General features: G+C 44.5%; 1 protein-coding gene across 3 annotated transcripts in view; it reads right to left on the bottom strand.

The window, feature by feature from the left end:
• rerg (RAS-like, estrogen-regulated, growth inhibitor) overlaps positions 1-26,166 on the bottom strand; it is a 195,381-nt gene that overhangs the window by 8,816 nt on the left and 160,399 nt on the right. For all 3 annotated transcript variants that reach the window (XM_041202026.1, XM_041202027.1, XM_041202028.1), the window contains exons 3-4: positions 25,057-25,113; positions 2,692-2,765 (exon numbers count right to left, since the gene is read on the bottom strand). In XM_041202026.1, the coding sequence (XP_041057960.1) occupies positions 2,692-2,765; positions 25,057-25,113 (131 nt within the window). The remainder of the gene's footprint in view (positions 1-2,691; positions 2,766-25,056; positions 25,114-26,166) is intronic.

Below are 26,166 nucleotides of genomic sequence, written 5' to 3'. Positions count from 1 at the left end.
CTAACATCACTTCAAAGATTTCAGCATGACTCTGTTTGTGCTCGTTTTCCCCTTAGAAAGCTACCCGTACCAACACAAGGATTTGAACATGCAGTCTAGACTAACTCTTCAGTGCAACACTGAGGCTGTGCTGATTGTCAGATGGGGCCCTGCCTACCTTCTAGCAGTTCAGGTGGGTGCAAAAGATCTTAACTCACTATTCAAAGAAAAACAGGGAGTTTTTCCAAACTCCTGGTCAACATTCCTCCCTCAAACAACAATACCAAAGCTTTGCTAGTGCAAAATGACTGCTGTGTTTGCCTGCACACCAACTGACATTGGATGAGGACTGAGGCGATTTTGGCTGCAATTGTCCTACAATCAAATATCCTACTGAGCAGCAGGGTAATAGGGTGCCCCTGGTGGTGAGGAACCTTGCACAACTCTAACACATAGCAAGGAATTGATTCCAATGGATGGATGCCGGCAAGCAGCATGCCTACTACTTCACTAGACAAGCTGGTGGGAGGCGAGTTTCCACACTGCCACAGTGCACTTGCTCAATTTAGCCTGCACTACCTTAAGTTCAGGAGTGAAAATTGGCTCTTTGGGCAAGGTACCAGGGCTAGCTGATGGCTGTAGATCCTTAGCCCAGTGGAAATCAGCATCTTTGGAAGTGTTGAAGAAGAAAAATCATTCTTTGCATGTTAACGTTACGTGTGCCCAAACCCAAACAAGAATGTCGAAGAATACCTTGGATGTGAAATTCCGTTGTAATTGGCATGTTAGTTGACAGACCTGTATACATTTCTCACATGCTAATATAAATCAGTTGTTAAGTGGTTTAAGGTTAGCAGGTTCCAGATTTAAATGAAGTAGCATGCACAAGAATTTAAAACTTATGACTATAGTTGCTTTTACATCCAGTAAACCATTTGAGAAATGGTAAAAATGTGCAGTAATTTAACAGCATTTGTGAGAGAATATTTAAGTGTATGTCTAGCTCTGCTCTGCATTCCTCAGCTTTTAGATGCATGTGTTCCAATTTCTGATTGTCCACCCACACAACATGACACTCCTTCGAGGGCGCCCTTAATGTTAAGGGAGATAATTTTCAGACTGTTAACTGAAGGAACCATCACCACATGATTTAAAATGGCCTTGAAGTTATTGAGTGCACAAATGTGACTGGGTTTTTTTGCGTCAGGATTACAGTATGCAGTAAATAAATAATGTGTACTTGATAAATACTGATAATGTTCCCATTTTTTCTAGGAAATTCATCACTATTTGCGCAAGACAATCATGAATTCTGGTAATTCATTTGATAAGAGAGAGTGATTAGATAATTAAACAACTGTGCATGTAATCTCCGTTAACAGATTGTTCTCATTAATCGTAAGTAAAATATCATCTACGTGCTAATTTATCTATTCTGCTAATTTTCCTGAGGGCCAGTGTATTTCCAAAAAGGAATCTTTCTCTTTAGGAACAAACGGAATAAACTCTGCACCTGCAGGAATCACAAAGCCCACTTATTTCCAGCTCCATTCTATTGACCATCTCTGCCCCTGCCTCAGCCCATCTCATTCTTGCTTTTGTTACAATTTTCACATTCCACAGACTTGAGCTAATCTAAAACTTTGATGCCCATATCTTAACTCACACCAAGTCCTGTTCACCCATCCCCATCATCCCTGCACTAACTGACTTACTTTGGCTCCTTTGATCCATCAATGCCTTAAATTTAATATTCTACCCTCGTGTTCAAATCCCTTCACAGCCTCCATCTTCCCATTTCTGTAACCCTCATCCAGCCCTGTAACCATCTCACAATACTACATTCCTCCAATTCTGGCCTCTTACTCAATTCCCAATCCCTTTACCCCACCATCAGTATCCATGAGTTCAGCCTTGCAAATTTTGAGCTCTGGGATTTCCCACCTAAACCATTCTGCCTCTGCCCCTTTGACTAAGTTTTTAATCAACCTCCTTAGATGTCCTTTGTTGGCTATCAATTCTTGTCTGATAAATTGTGAAGTGCCTTTGGAACATTTTCCTATGATAAAGACACTACATTAAAGCAAGTTGTTGTTGTAGTGGGGTAGACATCTGAAATTTGGCTACACACACCATTTGCAGGCATGTAATTTTCCTCTCAATAACTTGGATCCAGCTTGCTGAAGCAGGAAAGACAAAAATCCATCCTGAAGGGAATGAAGCTCATGAATTCATCAGGTGACTGAACCTGGTCAGATAGTTCTACATGTCTCAAAAGGGCCACCTCTTCGAACCTGGATGCATACTTCAAATACCCTATCCCATTCCTATTCATACAGACTTGTTCCATCCTGTGTGTACCTGAGTGCGTACTAGTGGAGATGCATAGGTGCATATCTATGCGCTAGACCCATGCTTCTGTGAACACAACTAGCAGCTGTGTACAAGAAAATTTCAACTTGTGGGGCTCATTTCAGAAAAAGTGTTTAGGATTAAGGAGATATGCCAATCTCAAAGAAATATATTTATTATATTTCCTTTCTATTTGGCATATTACAATAGTTTCATAGTTCCCATACCTTTTTCTGGCGCGTTTTCAAGTGTGCATGCAGAGGATAAAGTAAAAGAGAAAATCGTCAAGGAAGTAAATAAGTGGTGTACAGTGACAAGTCTGATGATAATCTCAGAGAGCAATCTGTGTCACTAACTCACCTGGCCAGCTGTATCTAAGATTTCCATAGAAACTGCTTCCTCATCAATGGTTGCTTGGTGGCGATAGGTTGACTCTGGCAATTTATATTAAAAAGAAATCTTCAATTAGTGTTGATGCCCACGCTGTGTCAGTTTTGGTGAATTTTAAGTTTAACAACAGTACATATTTTGTCGACATTTCTCATTCAATGTAAGAAAACAAACTTTGACCTCCTAGTGAGGCACTGTCCTGATATTAAGGAGTTCTGAGATTTACCAAGTTCCCCAAACAGACCCGCCGAAATTTTCCAGCCACCCCCCCCACCCCCCACCAACAAGCGGGGCCAGCGAGCCATTGAAATCTCTGTTCACATCGGCAGGAACAGAAGGTCCCGTCGGCATGAGGAGCTGGAAAATTCCAACCACAATTTTGACAACCTTTGGTTATAAGGTTGTATTCAGGCTGCAGAAAGCTTTAAAATTTAATTGCAAAAGGAATTAAGATTCTGAAACCCTTGGGACCAAAAATTGCTATTTGTGAAAAAAACCTTTTTTTTTTCATTAAATCGCAGGAATTAAGTGGTTACAGGACTTGTGTCTCACAAAGGGATATTTTGGCTGCTGTGCCCTCTTCATCTCTGCACTGAGCACTAGTGAGAGTTGCTAAAATAAGCCAGGGAAACACTTGACGGTAATTATAACCTAACTTACCTTGCGAGAAACTGACAGAATCAGGTGGAAAACCAGTGACTTCAATGCAGAGTAAAATTGGATGGGGTGTTATGCCCACTCCAGGAGGTTCCCCTGATAAGCAGCTAAGGTTAAAATTGTCCCCAATATTGAATCACTGCTGACACACTCCTCAAAAATTGACGTCTATGTGGTATTATAATCCTTGCTGAACTCCGCCAGTGTGGCAATCATTTCAATCAGTTGGCTTCACTCACTCACAAAGCTGTCATCTGGATAATGTGAATGCAGATGTATTCTTTTGTCCTAGCTCCAAGGTGCCATGCACTCATGTCACTGTTTTGATACTAAACAGAATAGTGGTGAAATTAGGGCATTGTTTCTGGAGATATTTCCTTCCTCATTTTTGATAATCCAGGACTGTTTCACTGTATTCAGAATCTTCCCTACTTCTCTCACACTTCACTTTATAAGCACAGCTGTCTATATGGTGTGACTGAAGAAGTCATTAGGCTAAAGGACAATAACTCCAGCTTACCTCTCCTCACAGCCAGTTATAATGATGACAGAACTTCACTTTTCTGAAAACACTTCCTTTTTTATACTGACTGCCCTTATTGATATTTGTCCTTTCTGTCTGTTAGATTTTCTTTCTCTGGACAGTAAATTCGGTGAGGCTACGCTCCAGCATGGAAACTCATGATCATAAGGCATGGAGGTCAGTGTGTTTCTCCAGATTTCAATTACTGGAAAATCTTCAACACACATGAGCTGCACTGACCTCCTTGCCCCCTCTTCAATCTGCATTCACATCGAGCGAGGCTCTACATTGGGGAGAGTTGCCTCAATGAATTTATCCTCGTGACCTTATAACTGAATGATAAACAGTAACTTTCAGAAGTTCCCAATGGCTGCTTCAAATATAGCATTATACTGTTTCAGAACCTATTCCATACATCACTTGTGAAGGATTTAGATTCTTTCTGAGGATACATTTTATGCTGCTCTTTCTGATGATCACTTGGCCTACTGAGACCTGTGCCAAGGCTAATTCCACTTCAACTCAAAATTTGTTTAACCATTTCCCTTTACAGGTCATAATAACAAGGTTATCCTTCTATTGATCTCCTCACTGCATATTTAGTAGTGTTAAGTGTGGAAATAATGAGCAGCTGAAATTTGAAAGTTTGTGCTATTCTGTATTTTACTTCATCTCATTCTAATTTTTGTTGCAAAGTTAATTTCTCCAGCAGATAATAGGGTGAATTCAAACAGATACTAAAATACCAATGAATGAGACTGTATCTCCTTGAGATGTATTATAAACACTGTACAGACCAGAAAGTAAAACAACTTTTACTATACTACAATACTTGAAGATAATTAATGGCACAACTTTAAGTTGGCAAAATAAAACAAGGTTCAATGTTAACTCAAAGAAAAAGTCTTGATTATATGTCTCCTACAAAATTTGTCTTGAAAAAGTAGCAACATTGTTTAGAAAAGTTATGCTTTTGTTCTTTAAACAATATTTTCAATTTACATTTAAGTGCCTTTAATATTAAAAAAAATATACACATCACAAATAAGTATGTGGAAAATGGACACTGAACCCTGAAAGGAAATATTAAAATGGGCTACTGGGGGGTGGGAACTGATAGGCTTGATCAAAGAGATGTGTCTTGGGGTCATTTTTAAAGGAGAAAGTACTGGACGGGGGAGGAGATTTAGAGATGGAGTTCCAGAGAGTAGGCTCCAAACATAATTGTACAACAACTAGGTCTTGTCTGTCCATGAATGACATGTCAAATCTTTAACGGGGACTGGAGTATAAGGATCTTCCACATAAAGGATTAACATGGGACTGAGTACAGTACCACCCACACAATGATGTAAGAGAACACTTGACCTGCATCTAAGACTCAGTGTAGTGTTGGACAGAGCCTTGTGTAAAAGCAAGCATGGAGGCAGCTCCTATCTTGGACCTTTACTGTACATATTTATATAGTTTCTAGTAGTTACTAAATGCTTACTGTTGAACTACCTAAGACTACAGATACCTTAGTAAGACCTACCAAACTACCCCCAACACTTTACAACAGGAACCACCACCATCATCTGTTAATTCTGTTAATTATTGGGTGAGCTTCATGTTTGTCCTCAGGTATTAAAACAAGTACACAGAACAGCACTAAAGTAACCTGAAAACATGGCTCTGTTCGATCTGCCTTCATTCTCAAATTGATACACACTGACGTAGGCATAAAGATAAATTGATGATGTCCTAGCAACATTTTCTCATAGATTAAAGGGTAGATTTAATAAATTGATACTCCTGGCATGGAGCTTAGTGCTGGGGACACATATCAAAAAGTGAGGCACAGAGGTCAGCACACTCCACAGGGATCCTTGTCTGTTAATTTTAATTGATAGGAAATACTTCAGGGGTCACTGATCTCAGCGCCCAGTGCACAGAGCTCTTTGCTAGGACTATAAACATGTAAATTTATCTTTTACACTACAGAATCAGAGAAATGACAGCATGGGAGGCAGATCAAGAATGTGCTGGCGATAGCCTTCCTAATCCACCTATCTATATGTTTCTTTAGGGTGGGGTATAATGGCGTAAAAGCCATTTGATGAGGGATATCTCATAGTGGGTATTTATTGGTACTCCCATTTTAGTTCTATCCCGTTCCACAGGACAGCCGGTGAGGGGGTAGGAAAGTGAAATGATATAAAGAAAGAACCTGCATTTCTACAGCACCTTTCAAGAATCAGCAAGGAAACAGAATTTGCTGGGAAATTAATGGTGAATTTAATGTGCATGCCACAATTAGTGTGTAAATAACCCAACAATTTGTGGTGAGGAAGAAATACACCATGAGTTGCGATTTGCCACAAATTGCTGGACGATTTGTGCCACTCCGCTGGCCATAACTAGAGCTCACCCTCCACCTCCCCCGAGTTTCAGGGAATTGTTGCATATCTACCATTAAATTAAATTAAGCTTGCTGCAGAATGTTGGGGCTGGTGCGTAATGACATGAGAATCCTTTAAATGTTCTTGCAATGCTCAAACTCTTCAGCTCAGAAAGGGAACAACTGAAAATATGAAGTTTCATTCCTGCTGTTAGTAGATTCTTCTTTGAAGTTTTAAAATTTTTAAATTTAATTTTTAAAAAAATTTCATACTTTTCTTTGTCTCTTTTTTTCTCTCTATAACCCAATTTTTCCATTTCTTTATTTATCTTTCTGAATCTGATTTGACTCTCACATGATTTTCTTCCCTGTCATTTATTTCTCTATCCTTAAATCTCACTGGCTAGGTAGATACACTGTTGGCCCTGTCATTCACCCAGGTTCCAGATGCCCACTACCCTGCTGTACCATTTACAGCAATCATTTGCCACAATATGAAGGGTGAGGGACAATTCTGGGCTAATGAAACAAATGTGCTGATAAACTGTTTTAGTGAAGTTTATTGAAGGATAACTATTGTCTGGAACATCAGGGAAAACTGGCCTGCTCTTCTTCATGTAGTGCTATAGTGTCTTTTACACAGAGAGGCTAGAAGGATCCTCAGTTTAATAGCTCTTCTGAGAAATAGCATCCTAATATAGTGCAGCGCTCCCTCAGCACTGAAGTGTCAGCCTAGAATACATGCTCGAGTCCGTTGAGTGGGACTTGAAACCACAACCTTCTAACATTGAACCTAGGCCAACACCTGTAATTTGCAGTAGCTCATGTAACGTTATTTATCCGTCATCGATAGGTCACATTCGCAAAGATAAACCTATTTTACATCCAAAAGAAAAACATGGGAAACTAGGTGATTAGACATTAACCTTTCACCCTGGGACTTGGGCTCAAATCTAGCCAATGCTAATAGGATGAAAGCCTCATAGATTTGTTGCTGCAAGAGTCCTGCATGAATTGAGCGTATACAGTCACAATCCAGATCCTAATGAATCTGGGCCAGTCCAAAACTGCCCTCAACTTCTGCACAAATTGGCAATTTTAATCACATAGAATAGATGCTCCAAGGAACTGAACAATTTGAGGAAAATGCCACACTGGTGAAGCAGGGGAAAGATGATTTTCTGTGGTTGAGGGTTGAAGCACATCGTTAGCACAGAATAGAATGAGCTTTACTCCACATTGAATTGTATTGTTCCTGACCTGGGAGGGGTTGACGCTGGCATTTGGTGCGAGTGTGGGTGTAAATGTTCCTTTTCTCAACACTGATATCCCTCACTCATGATAGCACAGAAGAAAAATGAAGAAAGGACAAGGAAAAAGCTTATTTCCACAAACCAGACCCACCACTAACCTGTCTCCTTCCACTCCAGCCATGCCCATTAAATCGTGGACGCATACTGTAGCTACACATCTCTCTAGAACCAACTGTTAAAGTCTGTTTCACTGACAGCACATAATACAGAAGAATACACAATACAGGCATGGCCACGTTTGTCCTAGTTTGTGACCCTGGATAGCTGTGGAGGTGATTAAAACATGGCAGTTCTCCCTGGTGTGCTGGCCAATAATTAGCTCTTAACCAAAAGACAGATTATCACATTGCTGTTTGCAGGGTCTTGCTGTGTGCAAATTGGCTGCCGTGTTTCTTACATTGTAGCAGTGATTACATTTCAAAAGTACTTCATCAGTTAAATGGGATAGATTAAGAACAGATCCAGCAGCTCAAAATTGGACATACATGATACACTTTGGGCCATCAGCAGCAGCAGCATTGTATTCCGCCAATATGTGTAATCTTATGGCCCAGTATATCCCTCACTCTACGGTCACCATCAAGCCACAGGATCAATCCTGGTATTATGAGTAGAGTAGAACAGCATGCCAGGGGCAGCAGCAGGCAAACCTAAAAACGAGGTCTCAACTTGGTGAAGTTACAACACAGGACTACAAACGCAATACAGCGAAAACTGCATGATATATATAGACAGAACTAAGCAATCCCACAACCAATGGATCAGGTCAAAGCTCCACAGAACTTTCACATCCAGTCATGAGTCGTGGTGAACAACTAAACAAACAAAGGAAGAAGGCCCTATGAACATCCTCAACCTCAATGATGACAAGACCCAGCACATGAGCACAAAAATCAAAACCAAAGCATTTGCAACCATCTTCAGTACAAAATGCTGAGTGCTTGATCCATCAGGCCTCTGCTGGAGGTCTCTACCATCATAGAAGCCAGTCTTCAGCCAATTTGATTCACTCCATGGTGGTATCAAGAAACAGCTGAGTACACTAGTACAACAAAGGCTATAGGCCCTACAAACGTCACGGCTGTAGTGCTCAGGACTTGTGGTTCTGAACTAGCCACCCCCTTAGCCATGCTGTTCCAGTACAGATAAAACACTAGCTTCTACCTGACAAAGTGAAAAACTGGCCAGGTATGTGCTATCCACAAAAATCAGGACAAATTCCATCTGACCAATCAACATTCCATCAATCTACTCTCAACGAACAGCAAAGCAATGGAAAATATCGCCAACAGTGCTATCAAGCACCACTTACTCACCATTAACCTTCTCACTGATGCTCATTTTGGGTTCCGCCAGGGCCACTCAACTCCTGACCTCATTACAACCTAACTCCAAACATGAACAAAAAAACTGAACTCAAGAGGTGAAGTGAGAGTGACTGCCCTTGACATCAAGGCAGCATTTGACCAAGTATGGCATCAAGGAGCCCTAACAAAACTGGAATCAATGAGAATCAGGGAGAAAAGTCTCCACTGGTTGGAGTCATACCAAGCACAAAGGAAGATGGTTGTGGTTGTTGCAGGTCAACCATTTCAGCTCCAGAACATTGCTCAAGGAGTTCCTCAGGGCAATGTCTTAGGCCCAACCATCTTCAGCTCCTTCATCAATGACCTTCCCTCCAACATTAGGGCAGAACTGGGATGCTTATCGATGACTGCACAGTGCTTAGTACTATTAGCAACTCCTCTTATAATGAAGCAGTTTGTGCCCAAATGCAGCAAGACCTGGACCACGTTCAGGCTTGGGTTGATAAGTGGCAAATAACATTCAAGTCACACAAGTTCCAGGCAATGACCAGCTCCAATAAGAGAAAATCTAACTACCTCCCTTTGGCAGTCAACAGCATTAGCACTGCTGAATGCCCTACTATCAACATTCAGTACCAGATGAGCACAAATTTTCTCCAGTTAAATATTAGGAAGGTCAAAGCCATTCTCCCCCACTGCAAATTCCATTTGCTATCCATCAATTCCATCCCTCTTTGTGGCAATTATCTGAGGCCGAACCAAACCGTTAGCAACTTTGGTGTCGGATTTGAACCTGGGATGAGCTTCCACACATTTCCGCATCATCACAAAGACCATCTTTTGCCACATCCGTCACATTGCCTGACTGTAGCCCTGCAAATGCTTATCTGCTGCTGAAACCCTCAGTCATGCCTTTGTTACGTCTAGACTTGACTATTCAATGCACTCTTGTCTGGCCTCCAACGTTCTACTTTCCATAAGCTTGAGGTCATCCAAAAGTCTGCTTCCCATCTCCCGATCATGAAAGTCCCATCACTCCTATCCTTGTTAATCTACACTGCCTCTCAAATAATTAACGCTTCGATATTAAAATTCTCATCCTGTCTTCTACTCCCATCATGCATGGCCTTCCAGATCTCTGTAATCTCCTTTGGCCTCACAACCCTCTGAGTTAACTTTTTTTTTATTCATTCATGGGATGTGGGCATCACTGGCTCAGCCAGCATTTATTGGCCATCCCAAATTTCCCTTGTTCAGGGAACGTTTAAGAGTCAACCACATTGCTGTGGGTCTGGAGTCATATGAAGGCCAGACCAGACCAGCAGAAAACCAGATGGGTTTTTACAACAATTGACAATGGCTTCAATGACCAATTGACCGTGTCCGGCCCATCTCCCGCGCGTCCGCCCTCACGCCTTTTCCTCCCTCCCAGAAACATGATAGGGTCCCCCTTGTCCTCACTTATCACCCCACCAGCCTCCGCATTCAAAGGATCAGCCTCCGCCATTTCCGCCAACTCCAGCATGATGCCACCACCAAACACATCTTCCCTTCACCCCCACTGTCGGCATTCCGTAGGGATCGTTCCCTCCGGGACACCCTGGTCCACTCCTCCATCACCCCCTACTCCCCAACCCCCACCTATGGCACCACCCCATGCCCACGCAAAAGATGCAACACCTGCCCCTTCACTTCCTCTCTCCTCACCGTCCAAGGGCCCAAACACTCCTTTCAAGTGAAGCAACATTTCACTTGCATTTCCCCCAACTTAGTCTACTGCATTCGTTGCTCCCAATGTGGTCTCCTCTACATTGGAGAGACCAAACGTAAACTGGGCGACCGCTTTGCAGAACACCTGCGGTCTGTCCGCAAGAATGACCCAAACCTCCCTGTTGCTTGCCATTTCAACACTCCACCCCGCTCTCTTGCCCACATGTCTGTCCTTGGCTTGCTGCATTGTTCCAGTGAAGCTCAATGCAAACTGGAGGAACAACACCTCATCTTCCAACTAGGCACTTTACAGCCTTCCGGACTGAATATTGAATTCAACAACTTTAGGTCTTGACCTCCCCCCTCCATCCCCACCCCCTTTCTGTTTCTTCTCCCTTCCTTTTGTTTTTTTCCCAATAAATTATATAGATTTTTCTTTTTCCCATCTATTTCCATTATTTTAAAATCTTTTATGCTCTCCCCACCCCCACTAGAGCTATTCCTTGAGTGCCCTACCATCCATTCTTAATTAGCACATTCGTTTAGATAATATCACCAACTTCGACACCTATGTGTTCTTTTGTTCTGCTGTCTGTGACATCTTTTGATGATCTGCTTCTATCACTGCTTTTGCCTACAACCACACCACCCCCCCTCCACTACCCCCCCCAAAAACCAGCTTATATTTCACCCCTTCCTGGGATTTACCTAGTTCTGTCGAAGGGTCATGAGGACTCGAAACGTCAACTCTTTTCTTCTCCGCCGATGCTGCCAGACCTGCTGAGTTTTTTCAGGTAATTCTGTTTTTGCCCCAAAACAGTAATGTGGGACTCAGTGTAACACTTGCTGCATCTCTTCGTCACCCTCTCAGGGTGACCTCAGCATGGGCAATATCTGCTGGCCCACTCAGCAAAGGACAAATGCCAAGAATGATCCAATGCAGTCACTACACTCAGACTTTGGGGTGCAGGGGGGTAAGCCGACTTGCTGGGTTACATGACCACCCCCCTCCACTTCTCTTCCCCCACCCAACCCCACCTCCCCACCACATTAAACCAGCTTATATTTCACCCCTTCCTGGGATTCGCCTAGTTCTGTCGAAGGGTCATGAGGACTCGAAACATCAACTCTTTTCTTCTCTGCTGATGCTGCCAGACCTGCTGAGTTTTTCCAGGTAATTCTGTTTTTTTTTGACAATGGCTTCATGGTCATCATTAGACTTTGAATTCCAGGTTCTTGAATTCAAATTCCATGATCTGCCATGGCAGGAATTGAACCCAGGTCCCCAGAGCATTACCTGGGTCTCTGGATTACTAGTCCAGCAACACTGCACCATTGCCTTCCCACTGTGCTCCACTAATTTTGGTCTCTTGCACATTCCCAATTCTAATTCTCCCACCACTGGTAGCCATTCCTTCAGCTGCCTAGGCCTTGCATTGCATTCCTTCCCTACTCCTCTCTACCTTGCTTTCCTCTTTTAAGAAACTCCTTAAAGTCTAGCTCTTTGATCAAACTTTTGCTCATCTGCCCCTTATGTGGCTTGGTGTCAACATTTTATACGGCTACTGTGAAGCACACTGGGACATTCTATTACAGGTACATTGTACCAAATCCAGCTGTCAGAAAACCAAATTGTCCAAAAACTGGACACTTTTGATAGTCAGTTAAATTGGTGATGACTCACCTCTTTTGCAGGTATCCACCACAGCAAGCAGCGCACTCATATTATGACGCAGACATCCGCATGCAATATTGGTACAGGCATCATAAAAAGCACAAATAGCCATTAATGTCTTTGCATCGACTAAGAGGAGGTCAACTCAAAGACATTATTTTATGCTCTGCCCTCCCTTTTATGTGATTGGTTTGCCCTGAATGCAGCCACCACAGATGACGCACAGCTTCAACAACAGTTTTTAAAGGGACCACTACCAGAAGAGGTAAAAAGTACAAAGCCAGGAGGTAAAGGAGTGTATTAAAAGCACGGGCTGCTGCTGGCCACTGGTCACCCCCATTTCTCATTGCTATCTTGTCCTCCTTCCTGGTCACTGAACGCCCATTCCCAGGCCACCCCTGTCTTTCACCACCTGTCCGAGTCACAGTAGCCTGAAATTGTACTGTCTGATTCCGGGCCCCACGTACAAAATCCGAGAAAGCTAGAAATCTGGAATGGTCTCGGTGCTGAGGGTGCCAGAATTTGGACATCAGGCCTGTATGTTAAAGGTGTTATATAAATACAAGTTACTGTTTTGTTGTTGTCAGGATGGTCATCGTTGATCAGAAACTGAGTTAGACAGCCACATAAATACTGTGACTACAAGAACAGGTCAGAGGCTGGAAATTCTGCAGCAAGTAACTCAGCTCCTAACACCGCAAACCTTTCCACCACTGACAAGGCGCGAGTCAGGAATGCGATAGAATATTCCCCACTTGCCTAGATGTGTGTGGCTTCAACAACACTCAAGAAACTCAACACCATCAAGACTAATTAGCTCATCCACCAACATTCACTCACTCTCCCATTGATGCAATGTAATTGCAGTATGTACCACCTACAAGATACGCTACAGCAGCTGACCAAAGTTCTTCGACAGCAACATCCAAACCCGTGACCTCTACCGCCTAGAAGAATAAGGGAAGCAGGCGCTTGGGAACATTGTCACCTGCAAGTTCCCAAGTTACATACCATTCTGACTGAGAACTATATCACCGTCCCTTCACTGTCACTGGTCCAAAATCACGGGGCAGAATTTTCCTTTTGGCATGCGGGTGGGCGGGCCCCGCATGTCCATGCATAAAATGACGTGCGGTGATGTCAGGCGAGATTCCCGGCGTCACCACCCGCCACCGCGATATTTCGCTGGGTGGGCACGTGATGATATCCGATGTGTGCCTGCCATTAATTAACGGGCCACTTAAAGCCCATGAGGCACCAATCAATGCCGATTTTTCGGCACCTGTGCAATCTTCGGGTCGGCACACAGGCGCAATGGGCAGGCCGGCAAGACACATTTGTATTAACCTCATCCACGGGCGGGATAAGAGGGCTCACTGGGGTCGCGAGTGTGCACAGTCAAGTATTTATTTATGAAAGTTTTTGAAACTTGCCTGTGTGATCTGCAGCGCTTCAAGACGCATACCAGCTGCTTTTTCTGGATTCTTAACCTTCAGGTCAGCGCTCTGCAATGAGTAATCTTTTCTGGGCCTGCAGGCTTCAGGAAGCCTTCCCTTAGCCTGGGAATGGGAGTTGAACTCTCCACTGGAGGTAGGGCTCCTCTGATAAGGAGGGGAGGGCTAGAAGGAAGAGGGGGCCAGGAGTGCACAGTCAGCCTCCAGGGTTGCCAGCTTTGGGATGACCAGCGCAGACACAAAGGGTGCAGAGCCAAGAGGTAGTCCAAGGTGGAAGGGGCCACAGAAGACACCACTATCCTGCTGCCAGGGTATACAGGCGACGCAGCTACCTCAATATGACTGAGGTGCAGTGCCGAAAGAGGCTCTGGCTCTCAAGGGAGACAGTCAACTATATCTGTCAGATGATTGGGCCTGAGATCTCCCCTAACTGTGTGGGTGGACGTCCCATGTCAGTGACTCTGAAGGTCACAGTTGCCCTCCACTTCTATGCATCTGGCTCCTTCCAGGGCTCGGTGGGTGATCTTTGCGGTGTCTCCCAATCAGCTGTCCACACTTGTGTCAAGCAGGTTACAGATGCTCTGTTCAGACATGCATTAACCTTCATCCACTTCCACTGGGAGCAGGCAAGCCAGACACAGCGAGCCAGAAGCTTCGCAGCCATTGCTGGCTTCCCCCATGTCCAATAGACTGCACACATGTGGCCATCAAGGTGCCAGCAGGTGAGCCCGGTGCCTTTGTCAACAGGAAGGGCTTCCACTCCATGAACGTGCAGATAGTGTGTGATCACAGGATGCTGATTCTACAAGTCTGTGCAAGGTACCCAGGCAGCTCCCATGATGCCTATAACCTCAAATATTCCCAGGTGCCGAGGCTCTTCAGTGCTCCGGCCCGGCTGGATGGTCGGCTGCTGGGTGACAAGGGCTATCCCTATCAGAAGATGGCACATGACGCCTCTCCGCCATCCAAGAGCAGAAGCTGAGCAGCGGTACAAAAGGAGCCACGGCACCACAAGGGCTGTGGTGGAGAGAACCATCGGTGTTCCCGAGATGCACATCCGATGCCTGGACTGCTCAGGGGGCGCACTCCAGTACCCCCCGGATTGTGTCTCAGTGATAGTGGTTGCATGCTGTGCTCTCCACAATCTGGCACTGGAAAGGGGGAGCGCAGTGGACAATGAAGACGTCAATGCAGTCTCTGATGCTGCACACGATGAGTCCAGCAGTGAGTCCGAAGATGAGCAGGCTCAGGGGGTAGATGCTGCCCGGGACTACTCCAGGAAGGCAGGGACACCTGAGAGGCCTTAATTCAATGAACATTCAGCTAGCACAACACATATGGACCTTCGGAACAAGCCTGGGCTGTAGGCTCCATAGTCGACACCTAAGTGCAAAACCGGACAGGTGAAGAACAGTCGCTAAGGGCCTTGTTAATAAAGCTGAATGTCCAACAAAGCACTCATTACAGTTTTGGAAACCATACACATGCAGAAGAAAAGAGGTAACCTCAGCCGTGGTGACATGTCTGAACTTATTACATCAAGCAAATCAACTTATTTAAAAAAAAAGAGAATAGTATTACAAAACAAAGCAAATCATAAGGGCCTCATCTCAGTCTGACACGAAAGCACCAGTGAAAAACCCAAGGTGTGCCTGAGGTGTCTTATGCTTTTGTTTCCAGGTACTATGTCTTGGTGCTGCCCCATCATTCAGAGTGGCATCTGAGACAGCCTGCTGACTCTGCTGTCCTGTTGCCCTCGATGACCTTGGCAGTCATCCTCTGGCCCATGATGCCAATGCTGGCCCCGCCTGGGAGGGATCTGCCAGCTCCAACAGCTGGCATCTCCCCAGTCATCACAGCCTCACAGGATGCTACAGTCACTGGGAGATGGATGGAGGAGCTGCCGCCCTCATCTGGATCACCCTGAGAGGAGCACACAGAGACACCAGGTAGATGCTGCGCCAACATGAGGTTGCTTCAGACCTCCCTGCTCACCGTGGATGGATGGGCACCGAGCTGGGAAAGTTGATGCTCAAACCATTTCCCATACTGGCACTGACCAGCTGAGGCTAATGCCGATGTGAGGGCTTGCTGGTCCGAGCGCATCCTCGGAAAGCCCTGATGGGTCTCCTGGAGGAGGCTCTCCACGAGCGTCACCGCTCTCTCCATGTAGGACGCATGGCGCTCGGACATGTGGCTCATTGCTTCGGCAATTGTCTGCGTAGACTCATCCACCAAGGAGACCAAGCCAAGCATAGCCTTATGTAACTTCACCAGATGCTCCCGCACACCCAGCCCCATTTCCTGCATCTGCTGCATCGCAGACGACTCCAGAGGCACATCATCAGGCACCGACTGAGCATGTGCCTGGCACCCTGCAGTCCCCTTGCTGCTGGCACCATGGGCATCTCTGTCTCTGCCAGCTCCTCCAGCGACTGTGAAGTGTGCTCACCGTACCCCGAGACACTAGCCAATGTTCGAATTCTCACTGAGGTGCTAATATCTGCGTTGGTGCCTGCCTGACAGAGAAGGTGTGATGTTGGTGAGACTTCAGGCCCCTCAGGTGTGAAAGGGGGCCTCAGCTGCTCCTCCTCCCAGTCCTGCTCTGCTGATGCTGAATGGAAAAACAAGAACAGTGCATCAGTTAACGTGGAGACAATGACAAAGTGCATCCCTGTCCCCTGGATTATTATGCACTCATCCTTCCTTAACCAATGGTAAAGCCATTTTGCAAAATTAAATCAATTAACATTCAGCAGTGCTATGGCTGACCTCACTGTTGGGCATAAGTACCTGGCCGTGGCACCCCAGCCTCACGGACACCTGTAGACCTTGGCGCATGGCGCCTCTCCAGATCCAGGGCCTCTTGCTCGCAGCGGCTAAAGATGGCGATCTGTACCCGGCCACCACTAGTCCTCACACGCTCTGCCGCATTATGAGTATTCTTCTCCTGAAAATTAGAGAATTGATTAGTGAAAATTGCACATGGACTCTCTTCACACACGGCCCACCCCAACCAGAGTGGGACATATCAGGGCTCCAGTCCTCCTCATCCCACCGCTGCTGAACACTCATACAAAGATGCTAGGCCTGCTCCACACACTCCCCAAACCCCACCTTGGCCACATGCTGCCTACATCACATTAGGCAACACACAATGTATCCTTCCATAGCAAGGAGGTGTAAGCATGTGGAGCGCAGAAGTCAGCAGTTGGTTCATTGCGACGCCACCTTGAAGCTCCCCTCCCAGCATGTCATCACCCTGACATTGACATGTTCTGGAGTTCAAACACAGCGCTTAGGTGTAGCTTCTCCAGTCCCACAGTAATGTGGGACTCAGTGTAATACTTGCTGCAGGGGCAAAACACATCTCTTCATCACCCTCTCAGGGTGACCTCAGCATGGGCAATATCTGCTGGCCCACTCAGCAAAGGACAAATGCCATCAATGATCCAACGCAGTCACTACACTCAGACTTTGGGATGCAGGGGGGTAAGCGACCTGCTGGGTTACATGACCAATGCTAACATGGTACTCACCCTGCCAGAGCGCAACAATTCATTGAAGCACTTGCGACACTGGATCCAGGCCACCACGTCGCGGGAGCTCACAGCCTCCACCACCGCCTCCCAGGCACGTTTCATCATGTTGGGGGGCCTCCTCCTCCCATCCTGGAGAACCAGCACCTCCCGCCGTGCTGCCACCTCCTCAAGGAAGGCAGCAAGGCAGTCATTCAAGCTACGAGGGGCACGCCGGCCCCCGCCCCACCCTCCGGCCTGCCTGTCCTGCTGCCCTACCCTCTAGCCTGGCCTGCTCACCATGAGCCCTCTGGTGAGCTCTTCCACTTGCCATTGTGAGCAGCCTTGCAAAGGCTGCCAACGCTTCAAATAAACAGGTCTCCATGGGACCCGGTGGACAATGCACTCCCACCACTGCCTGCCTACTCCCGCTATCCTCAGACGTTGCATATTACGCTGGGTGGGCCTTAATTGGGCCGCCTGCGCAAAATGGCGGCGCAGACCCGATCGCGGGTGGCGATTAGGTCTGCACTCGCCTGTGCCCGCTCCCGCTCTCCCCCACCCTCCCAACCCCACACCAAACAAAAAATTCAGCCCATGGAATTCCTTCCTTAACAGCACTGTGGGTGTATTTACATTGCACAGACTGCAGTGGTTCAAGAAAACAGCTCACCATCACCTTCTCAACAGGAATTAGGGATGTGCAATAAATGCTGGCCTGGCCAGTCACATCCCATGAAAGAATAATAAAAAATCTGTGAAGACCCGGAGGTTATAAAAAATGCTAAATGCAAGTCTTTCTTTTGTTTACTGGTTAACTAAACAACAAATAATAAGTTTGTGTGTGTTGGAAAGAGAAATTCAGACCTATAAAATTAATCAAGATAGCTCCTTTAAATGAGTTTACACTTACTTCAGATTTTAGAGTATATAATTTATTATAATTGAGTCCAGATTCAACCTCCTCTCATTCCTATAAACTTTAATAACACCACTACATAACATATGTCCATATGCATAAAAAACCAATAACCTGCCAGAAAGTAATTTATGTATCAGCAAGACAAACCAAAGCATAAACAGATTTAATAAAGTTCTTCCTCTCAGTTTCACGTATCATACAAATCATTAAAATGATCCCCATTGACAGATACTGACGATACTTTCAGTGTGAATAAATTACAATTAAACCAATATTGGTTCAAACATTTTCCATTTGTCTCTCCCAAGGGGATTTAATGGACTGAAAGTCTCCTCCCTCTTCTGCCTGGGAATCTGTTTATTTTTTATTTAGTCTTCCATGGGATATATGCGCCACTAGCAAGGCCAACATTTGTTGCCCATCCTTATTTGCCCTTGAGAAGGTGGTAGTGAACCAACTTCTTGAATTGCTGAAATCCATCTGGTACAGGTACACTACAGTAGCAGTTTTGTACTACTGACGGGCTTGCTAGTCCATTTCAGAGGGCAATTAAGAGTCAACCACATTGCTGTAGTATGGAGTCTCATGTAGGCCAGACCAGGTATTGGTGGCAGATTTCCTTCCTAAAGGACATCAGTGAACCAAATGGATTTTACAGCAATGATATTTTCATGACATCATTACTGAGACTAAGTTTTATTCCAGGTTTTTAAAAATGAATTATTTGAATTTAACTTGCACCAGCTGCTGTGGTGGGAATTGAACCTGTATCACCAGGGAATTAGCACAGGCACTAAATTGAATCATCTGACTCCAAAATACCATGAAGTGACCACTGTACAAAATTAATATTTCCTGTTCAAATGGAACAGACTGCTTCAGTATCTGAGGAGTTGTGAATGGTGCTGAACATTGTGCGATCATCAGGGAACATCCGCACTTCTGACCTTATGATGCAAGGAAGGTCATTGATGAAGCAGTTGAATATGGTTGAGCCTAGGATACTACCCTGAGGAACTCCTGAAGTGATGCCCTGGAGCTGAGATGATTGACCGCCAACAACCACAACCATCTTCCTTTGTGCTAGTTATGACTCCAACCAGCAGAAAGTTTTCCCCTGATTCCCTTTGGCTCTAGCTTTGCTATGGTCCCTTGAAGCCACAGTCAGTCAAGTGCTGCCTGACCTCACTTCTTGAATTCAGCTCTTTTGTACATGTTTGGACCAAGACTGTAATGAGGCTGATAAGGCACTATATTGCATAGAATTACATTGAAACACACCATTAGGCTTAACTAGACTATGCCTCTTGAGTCTCCTCTTGTTCTTCCTTATCTGACTCTGTTCCCTCTCACTCACATACTTATTTAGCTCCCCCTAAACGCATCAATAGCATTTACTTCAACCAATCCGTGTGGTATAGCAAGTTCCTCATTGCAATTCTAGTACTGTCCTTGTAAATCCTTTGCATCCTCTCCAGTACCTCCATATCCTTCTTATAATATGGCAAGCTGAACAGCACACAGTACTCTAAGTGTGGTTTAACCAAGGTCTGACACAAGTTCAGCATAACTTTTTTTACTTATCAATTCTAACTCTCTAGAAATAAACTCGAGTGCTTGTTGTTTTTGTTTGGCCTCATTGACTTGCACCGCTACTTTTAGTGATTTGTGTGTATGTATTCCAAGGTTCCTCTGTTCCTCTATCCCATTTAGATTCATATCATCCAAGTAATATTGACCTCCTTATTTTTCTTACCAAACTGTAATACCTCACACTTGTCTGTGTTAAATTCATTTGCCAATTATATGCCCATTCTGCTGGTTTATCTTTTGCCTTCTTGCAATTTGTTGCAGTTATACTTAAGATTGACTCCCCACGCCTCACCACCAATTTGGTTATATTTGAAAATTTAGAAATGTTGATTTTGATTCTAAAGTCTAAATCATTAATATAAAACAGTTGTTCTAGCACCGATCCTTGTGGAATCCCACTTCCTACCTTTTGCCACTGAATAGCTGCCCTGTAGCTCTACTCTCTGCTTTCTGTTCTGTACCCAATTAGCTACCTGTTCTCTGATACCACATGCTTTCACATAATTCATTATTCTATATGTGGCACCTTACTGAAACCTAGATAAGTTGCATCTAATGCATTAGCTTTGACTACTCTGCTTCAAAGAATTCAATGAGATTGATCAAGCAAGACTTTCCCTTTGAAATCCATGCCTACTACTCATTATTAAGTTTCTAGCTGTTTTTCTATTTTAGCAGGGATTTCACTATTTTTCCTCCCACTGATGATAAGTTGGCTGGCCTGTTGCTCCCTGGACGAGTTCTGTCTCCCTTCTTAGATATTCATTCACTATTCATCCAGCCATAGTCCCAAAGGGCCATTGCCATCTGTCTCCATCAGAGAGAGAGACATTTTGGCTCAACAAGGTGTGTAGGCAAGGCTTCCATGAACTACCACAACCAGTATGGGGATTGAACTCCAGCTGTTGGTGTCATCCTACATCATACTCTAGCCATCTAGCCAAGTGAGCTAACCGACCCCCTTATTCTTAGATATAGGTATTGTGTTAGCTATTCACCGATCCTCTGAAACTACACCTTTTTCTAACAAATGACTAAAATGTGTGTGGTAACGCCTCTGCTATCTCTTTTCTAGATTATTTGAAGATGTGCAAATGGACTGTCTCTGGACTAGGGGTTTTACCCTCTTTGATCTGCATGGCTTCAAGGGTTATGGAGCAGGCAAGAAAGTGGAGTTGAAGCCACAATCAGATCAGAATGGTGATCTTATCGAATGGTGGAGCAGGTTCGAGGGGCTGAATGGCTTACTCCTGCTCTTAACTCTTGTATTCTTCTGATTTTGTGTTCTCTTTGAGTTTGACAAGTTTACTTAATTTTTTAAATTTTATTTTACATGCAATTTTGTCATTTCGCATCCCATCTTCTGAAATCATGTGCACTTGATCTGTCTCCCAGTAAATAATGAAGCAAAGTCATTTTTCAATATTTCTGCCATTTCACTGTTTGTGATTTTATCCTACCATCCCTTAGTGGCCCTAATTGCCATCCACACTATTGTTTTATTATTTATGTGCCTGCAGAATATTTTACTATGTTGTTTTATGTTCCCTAATAATTTAATTTCATAGTTCCTTACTGCTTTCCTGATTGTTTTTCTTGACTTCTCTCCTAGTTTCTTCATATTCTCCCTTCTCATGCTCTAACCTGCTGTTCTTGTGACTTAGAATGTATCCATGTCCTTACCTTCAGTTATTCCCCTATGTTTTTATATAGCCATGGTATCTCATTACTGTTTAATTTTTTTAAGTGGAAAATATTTTTCCTAAATTCTGTTGAACATATTTTCAAAAGTTTTCCATTGCTGTTATACATAATTATTGCCAAAATCTCCATCCATTTTATTATTACAAGTTCCAATCTCAAACCCTCAGGACCATATTTTCTCTAATCTGGTCTTCATCATGCTCATGTCCTTCTCAACTATTATTTTAATGGGTATTATGTTATGGTCACTATTACCTAAATATTCCCCACTTTTACTTCTCTCATCTACCCTGGCTCACTCTCCATTAGTAATTTTCCGTTGTCAGACTTCTTACATACTGGGTTAGAAAGTAGTCCTCTGCAGATCATCAGAACTCCATTCCCTTATCCCCATACCGACTTCTTCTGGCCGATCAACTTTGTTGTAATTGAAGGTCCATGTGACTATTATTTTATGATTTTTATTCATTTTCCTAATTTGTTTGGATATTTCTTCCTTCACCTTCCTATAGACCACCCCTATTATTATGATTGATCCTTTATTATCTTTTATCATTACCCACATGGATTCTATTTCTGTCTTACTGATGGCTGTGACACATTTTTCTACTGCCATTATGTTACCTTTATTAAGTACAGCTACTCCACCTCCACTTTTTCCTTCTCTGTACTTACTAAACATGTTATACCCTGCAATGTTTAATTCCTAATCCTCATTTTTTTCCTTGTAGCTATGTCTCAGTAACCCCTATTATATTTAGTTCCTCACATTATGTTATTGCCTCCATTTCCCCTGTTTTATTATGAACGATGTGTGCATTATTGTATTGGCAGGTTAATTCATTTTTAATAACAATTCCTCTCACTTCATCTTTACACGCCTGTTCGGTTTATGCCCTGGCCATATATTTTCTCCCTTAGGTTTGTCTGTTCTTTGTTCTCCTTTCCTGCAGTGGGGTGTGTATGGATTAAACATCTCAAATGCTGAGCAGAAAACCTGCTCACACTTCAAAATCAGGATAGCACTGTGTTGTGTGACATTTAACTTCGCAAACCAATGACTCTTGTAAACCTTATAATGAAAAAACAGGAACCTTGTAATGAAAAAAACACTGCTCACAACCAGCAACAAAGGATAAGGAGTTCTATCTTGCACCATCTTAGCAAATGGGTTAACACTGCCCAAATAAATCTATATAGAATCTTCATGACCTGAGGGGAGAGATTTGATTGCATTCTATCTGTTTTGTAAGGCAATGAATCCAAATTTCAAAGATGAAAGGAGAATGGATCAAGTCAGATATTTTCAAGGCTGCCAGCATGACTCACCTAACAATGACAATGGGGGTAACTTCAGTCCCACATCAAGCAGAACTTATCGTTGATGACAGGGGTCTCAGTTGCCGGCTGGAGAACTGGTGGTTCATCGCCTCTGTTGGGGAAGACCCACCAGAATTAGTGCCCATCAGGCACTTATCTGGCCTGCACGGGCCTTCCCCGGGATTTAGGACGCCTGGGGCAAAATTTCTACCCCCGAGAGCTGCCGGCCAATCAGAGGCTGGCAGCTCTCCATTGTCTGTCACTGGCTGCTGATGGAAACGCATCCATCAAAGGCCTAGGGTCAACGAGGGACCCAGGCCACAGGTGAGTAAGGGAGGATTGGGGATCGAGGAGAGGCAGTCTCTGGCTAAGGGGAGGAGGGGGTGGGAAGAAAGCGCAGAGTGGTGGCTTTCAATGGACCTCCCCCTTCCCAACTCCAGGTCCCTCGATCAGGCACTGAGTTTGAACAAGGGAATCCTCGCCCCACCCTGGAAGCCCACAAGCAAACCTTACATGGTTTGATTTTTAGGCTTCCCACATGGCAAGTGCCAGGCTCACTACTAGTTGAATATCAGTGATGGTAGAATGAGGCCCTTAGGTGGCCATTAATTACCCAGTTAAGGGCCTCAATTTGTATCTGAGCAGGATGGCTATCCACAAGACTTCCCGCCTTGGTCTTAATCGGGCAAAGAGATGAAGTCACCTGGGTCCCCAGCTGCTACCCTCCTGCTCGAATAAATACGCCCCCCCCCCCCCCCCCCCCCCCACCCCCCACCACCTCCAAACTCACCATCAAGGGGGCATTGAATTCTGCAAGCGGTGGGTGGGGGCAAGAGATTATAATTTCACAAATCTGAAACTCAACCCCCAACTGCCTCAGAAGCGCCCAAACCAGTTTTAATGGAGGTGAGCTTGGGGCGGGGTGACTAGCCTGCTCTCAAGAGGCAAGCCCATGGCTTGAGTTTTGTGCTCGACAGGCGCATGTGATCAACAGGCTTGGGAGGGGACTGGAAATGGGCCCCCTACCGCGATCATCCCCTGACCTTGACTTCACGCCCTGAGAAAGGTTCAGCGCAACTGGTGGGGGTGGGAAGAGGGCGGGCAATGACGTCACCGCAGGTGCTGGTGAGCACTTCCACTGGGCTCCCTGAAGGCAGACAGCTGGCCCAGGGAGCGGCAGACCTCCAAATACTAAAAGAAAGCACCAAAAAGCTGCAAAAAATGTCCATGCAGCACAATCAAGCACCTGAAAGCATACCTCATAAGAAAAGAGTCCCCAGATATTTCTTTTTATTTTACATCCTAACGGAGATTTCATCCCATCCTAGGATGAGGTTTCATCAAAAATGTAAAGGCCGCCTGGCCGGTTGGCCCATCCAATAGCCATAAGTTTGGACGGACCATGAAAAACATCACTTACAATTGGGCCATTACTGAGATTAATAGCCCACTTGATTGTCGGCGGGCGCTCTTCCGACTGCTGCATGGGCCCAGTAAGCGAAATACCGCGCGGGTGCGCAATGACGTCGGGATGTCATTTCGCGTGATCTTATGCCCATTCAAGTCAGGCATGCGCCCACCCCGGGACATAAAATTCTAGTCCATTACTTAAATTAGTTCATGGCCTGCACGTCTCAAATTTTAACAGCCTTTCAGATTTAGTGAATTCAGACCAGGGGTTCCCAGAGCTTGGGAAATCCAGTAGCCAATGGGTGGCGAGAAAGGCCAGATCCAGCAGATTTACATCTTTCCAGCACAGCCTGCGAGTTCAAACGAGCAAGAGTACCTTCCCACAGCGTCCCCACACCCCTCCAACCTAACTTTCCCCGACTAGCACTCCAGTATTCCCATGACCCACACTTTTATCTCCCCGCGATCTATGCTCCGATCTCCCCATCACCCGAACAAACCACAATGGCTCCCTCGCACCCTCCTCACAGCTCCCCTTCCAAGGCCTTCTAGTCCCATCATTACTTATCCAAGTGACTGGCTGTGACTGGGGAATGGAGAATAAAATTTCGAATGAGCTCCTGCCATGAAAGTTTGGCAGAGCATCCAGGTAACCAGCATTTTCAAGTTTCCTGGTTGCTACAATCCCTAGTCACCCACAAATATCAGGGTCACTCTCTCCTGTGTGAAACAGCACATCTATGTGAAACATTTCAGGATATATCTTGCCTGCAGCCGCTTGAATCAGCTTAACCAAGTGATTATCTGTTGGTATGAACAGAACATTGGTATAATATAGGTGTTACTCACCCAGTGTGGGGTCATATTCCCAGATGAACCTCTTGGTCAGAAATCTGACTACAATAGCTGTAAAGAAAAAGAAATTAATTAATGTCAATTAAACACCGATCATGTTACGAATTGGAAATAGTGTAACCTTCCACACAATCACAAGATAAATATGGATGTAAAGGGCCATGTGGCTACACTGCCCACAGCATAGCGTCCAATTGCCCTTTAAATAACTACATAGCTTATGCTCCACTATCCTGCAAGAAAGTTCATTTCATGTATTGATTACTCTTTCTGTGAATACTTCAATATTTAGGGTAAAGTGCTTCTCACACACACCACTAACCAGGCCACCTCCCTCTAAATCAGCTTGAGGGACAGTTCCAACCCTCAACCTATTAAACCTGTCACGGTTCCTCAACAGGCCAGAAACACAAAGCACCCAGAATGAAATTACTTGTCTCGGTGGAGTAGCAAAAAACACTAATCTGTTGGATCTTATTTAGATTTGCAGATACTCGGTGACAGAATGCCAATTATAACAACTTCAATTATAGATTACCAGGGACGAAATTCATCCTTCAAACTAACAACAGGAAAGTGTCTGCTTACCTCTTTATTAATGACCAACTACAAATTATTGTAGGGGCATGCAGATTTAAAACACGCCATTCCTGTGCTGCCATTTCATTAGCAGGTCATTCTTTACCCCAGTCTACTGTGGCACAATATAGCTATATTCACACAGTACTAATTAGTACATCACTTATTCGCCTATAGCTTATATTAGAGTGTGTTCAAACAATGAATTCAGAGGTTCCTTTGCTGAATTGCACTCCTTGAAAATTTGGGCTTGTGAGTTTTTGAAAGTGATATAAGGTACCACCATCCTGTACACAGTTAAATGGAAGCAATTTTTCAGTAAAATAAAAACTAAATACGCAGCACCACATTCACAAGCAGGAAAACACTAATTAGCTAATGTACTGCAACAACAGTTCATCATTGCTTTGATGATAACATAGTGATACATGAATATGATGAGGCTATTGGTTCATCTTGCCAACCCTTCCAAACCTCCTATCAGTTTTCTTACAATGATTCCAAATGAAGTGCCCCCAAGTCCCA

Source organism: Carcharodon carcharias, chromosome 13 (assembly GCF_017639515.1).
Source record: "Carcharodon carcharias isolate sCarCar2 chromosome 13, sCarCar2.pri, whole genome shotgun sequence".
Lineage (NCBI taxonomy): Eukaryota > Metazoa > Chordata > Chondrichthyes > Lamniformes > Lamnidae > Carcharodon > Carcharodon carcharias.
The sequence above is the reverse complement of the archived record's forward strand: the minus strand, read 5'-3'. Positions and strand labels throughout refer to the sequence as shown.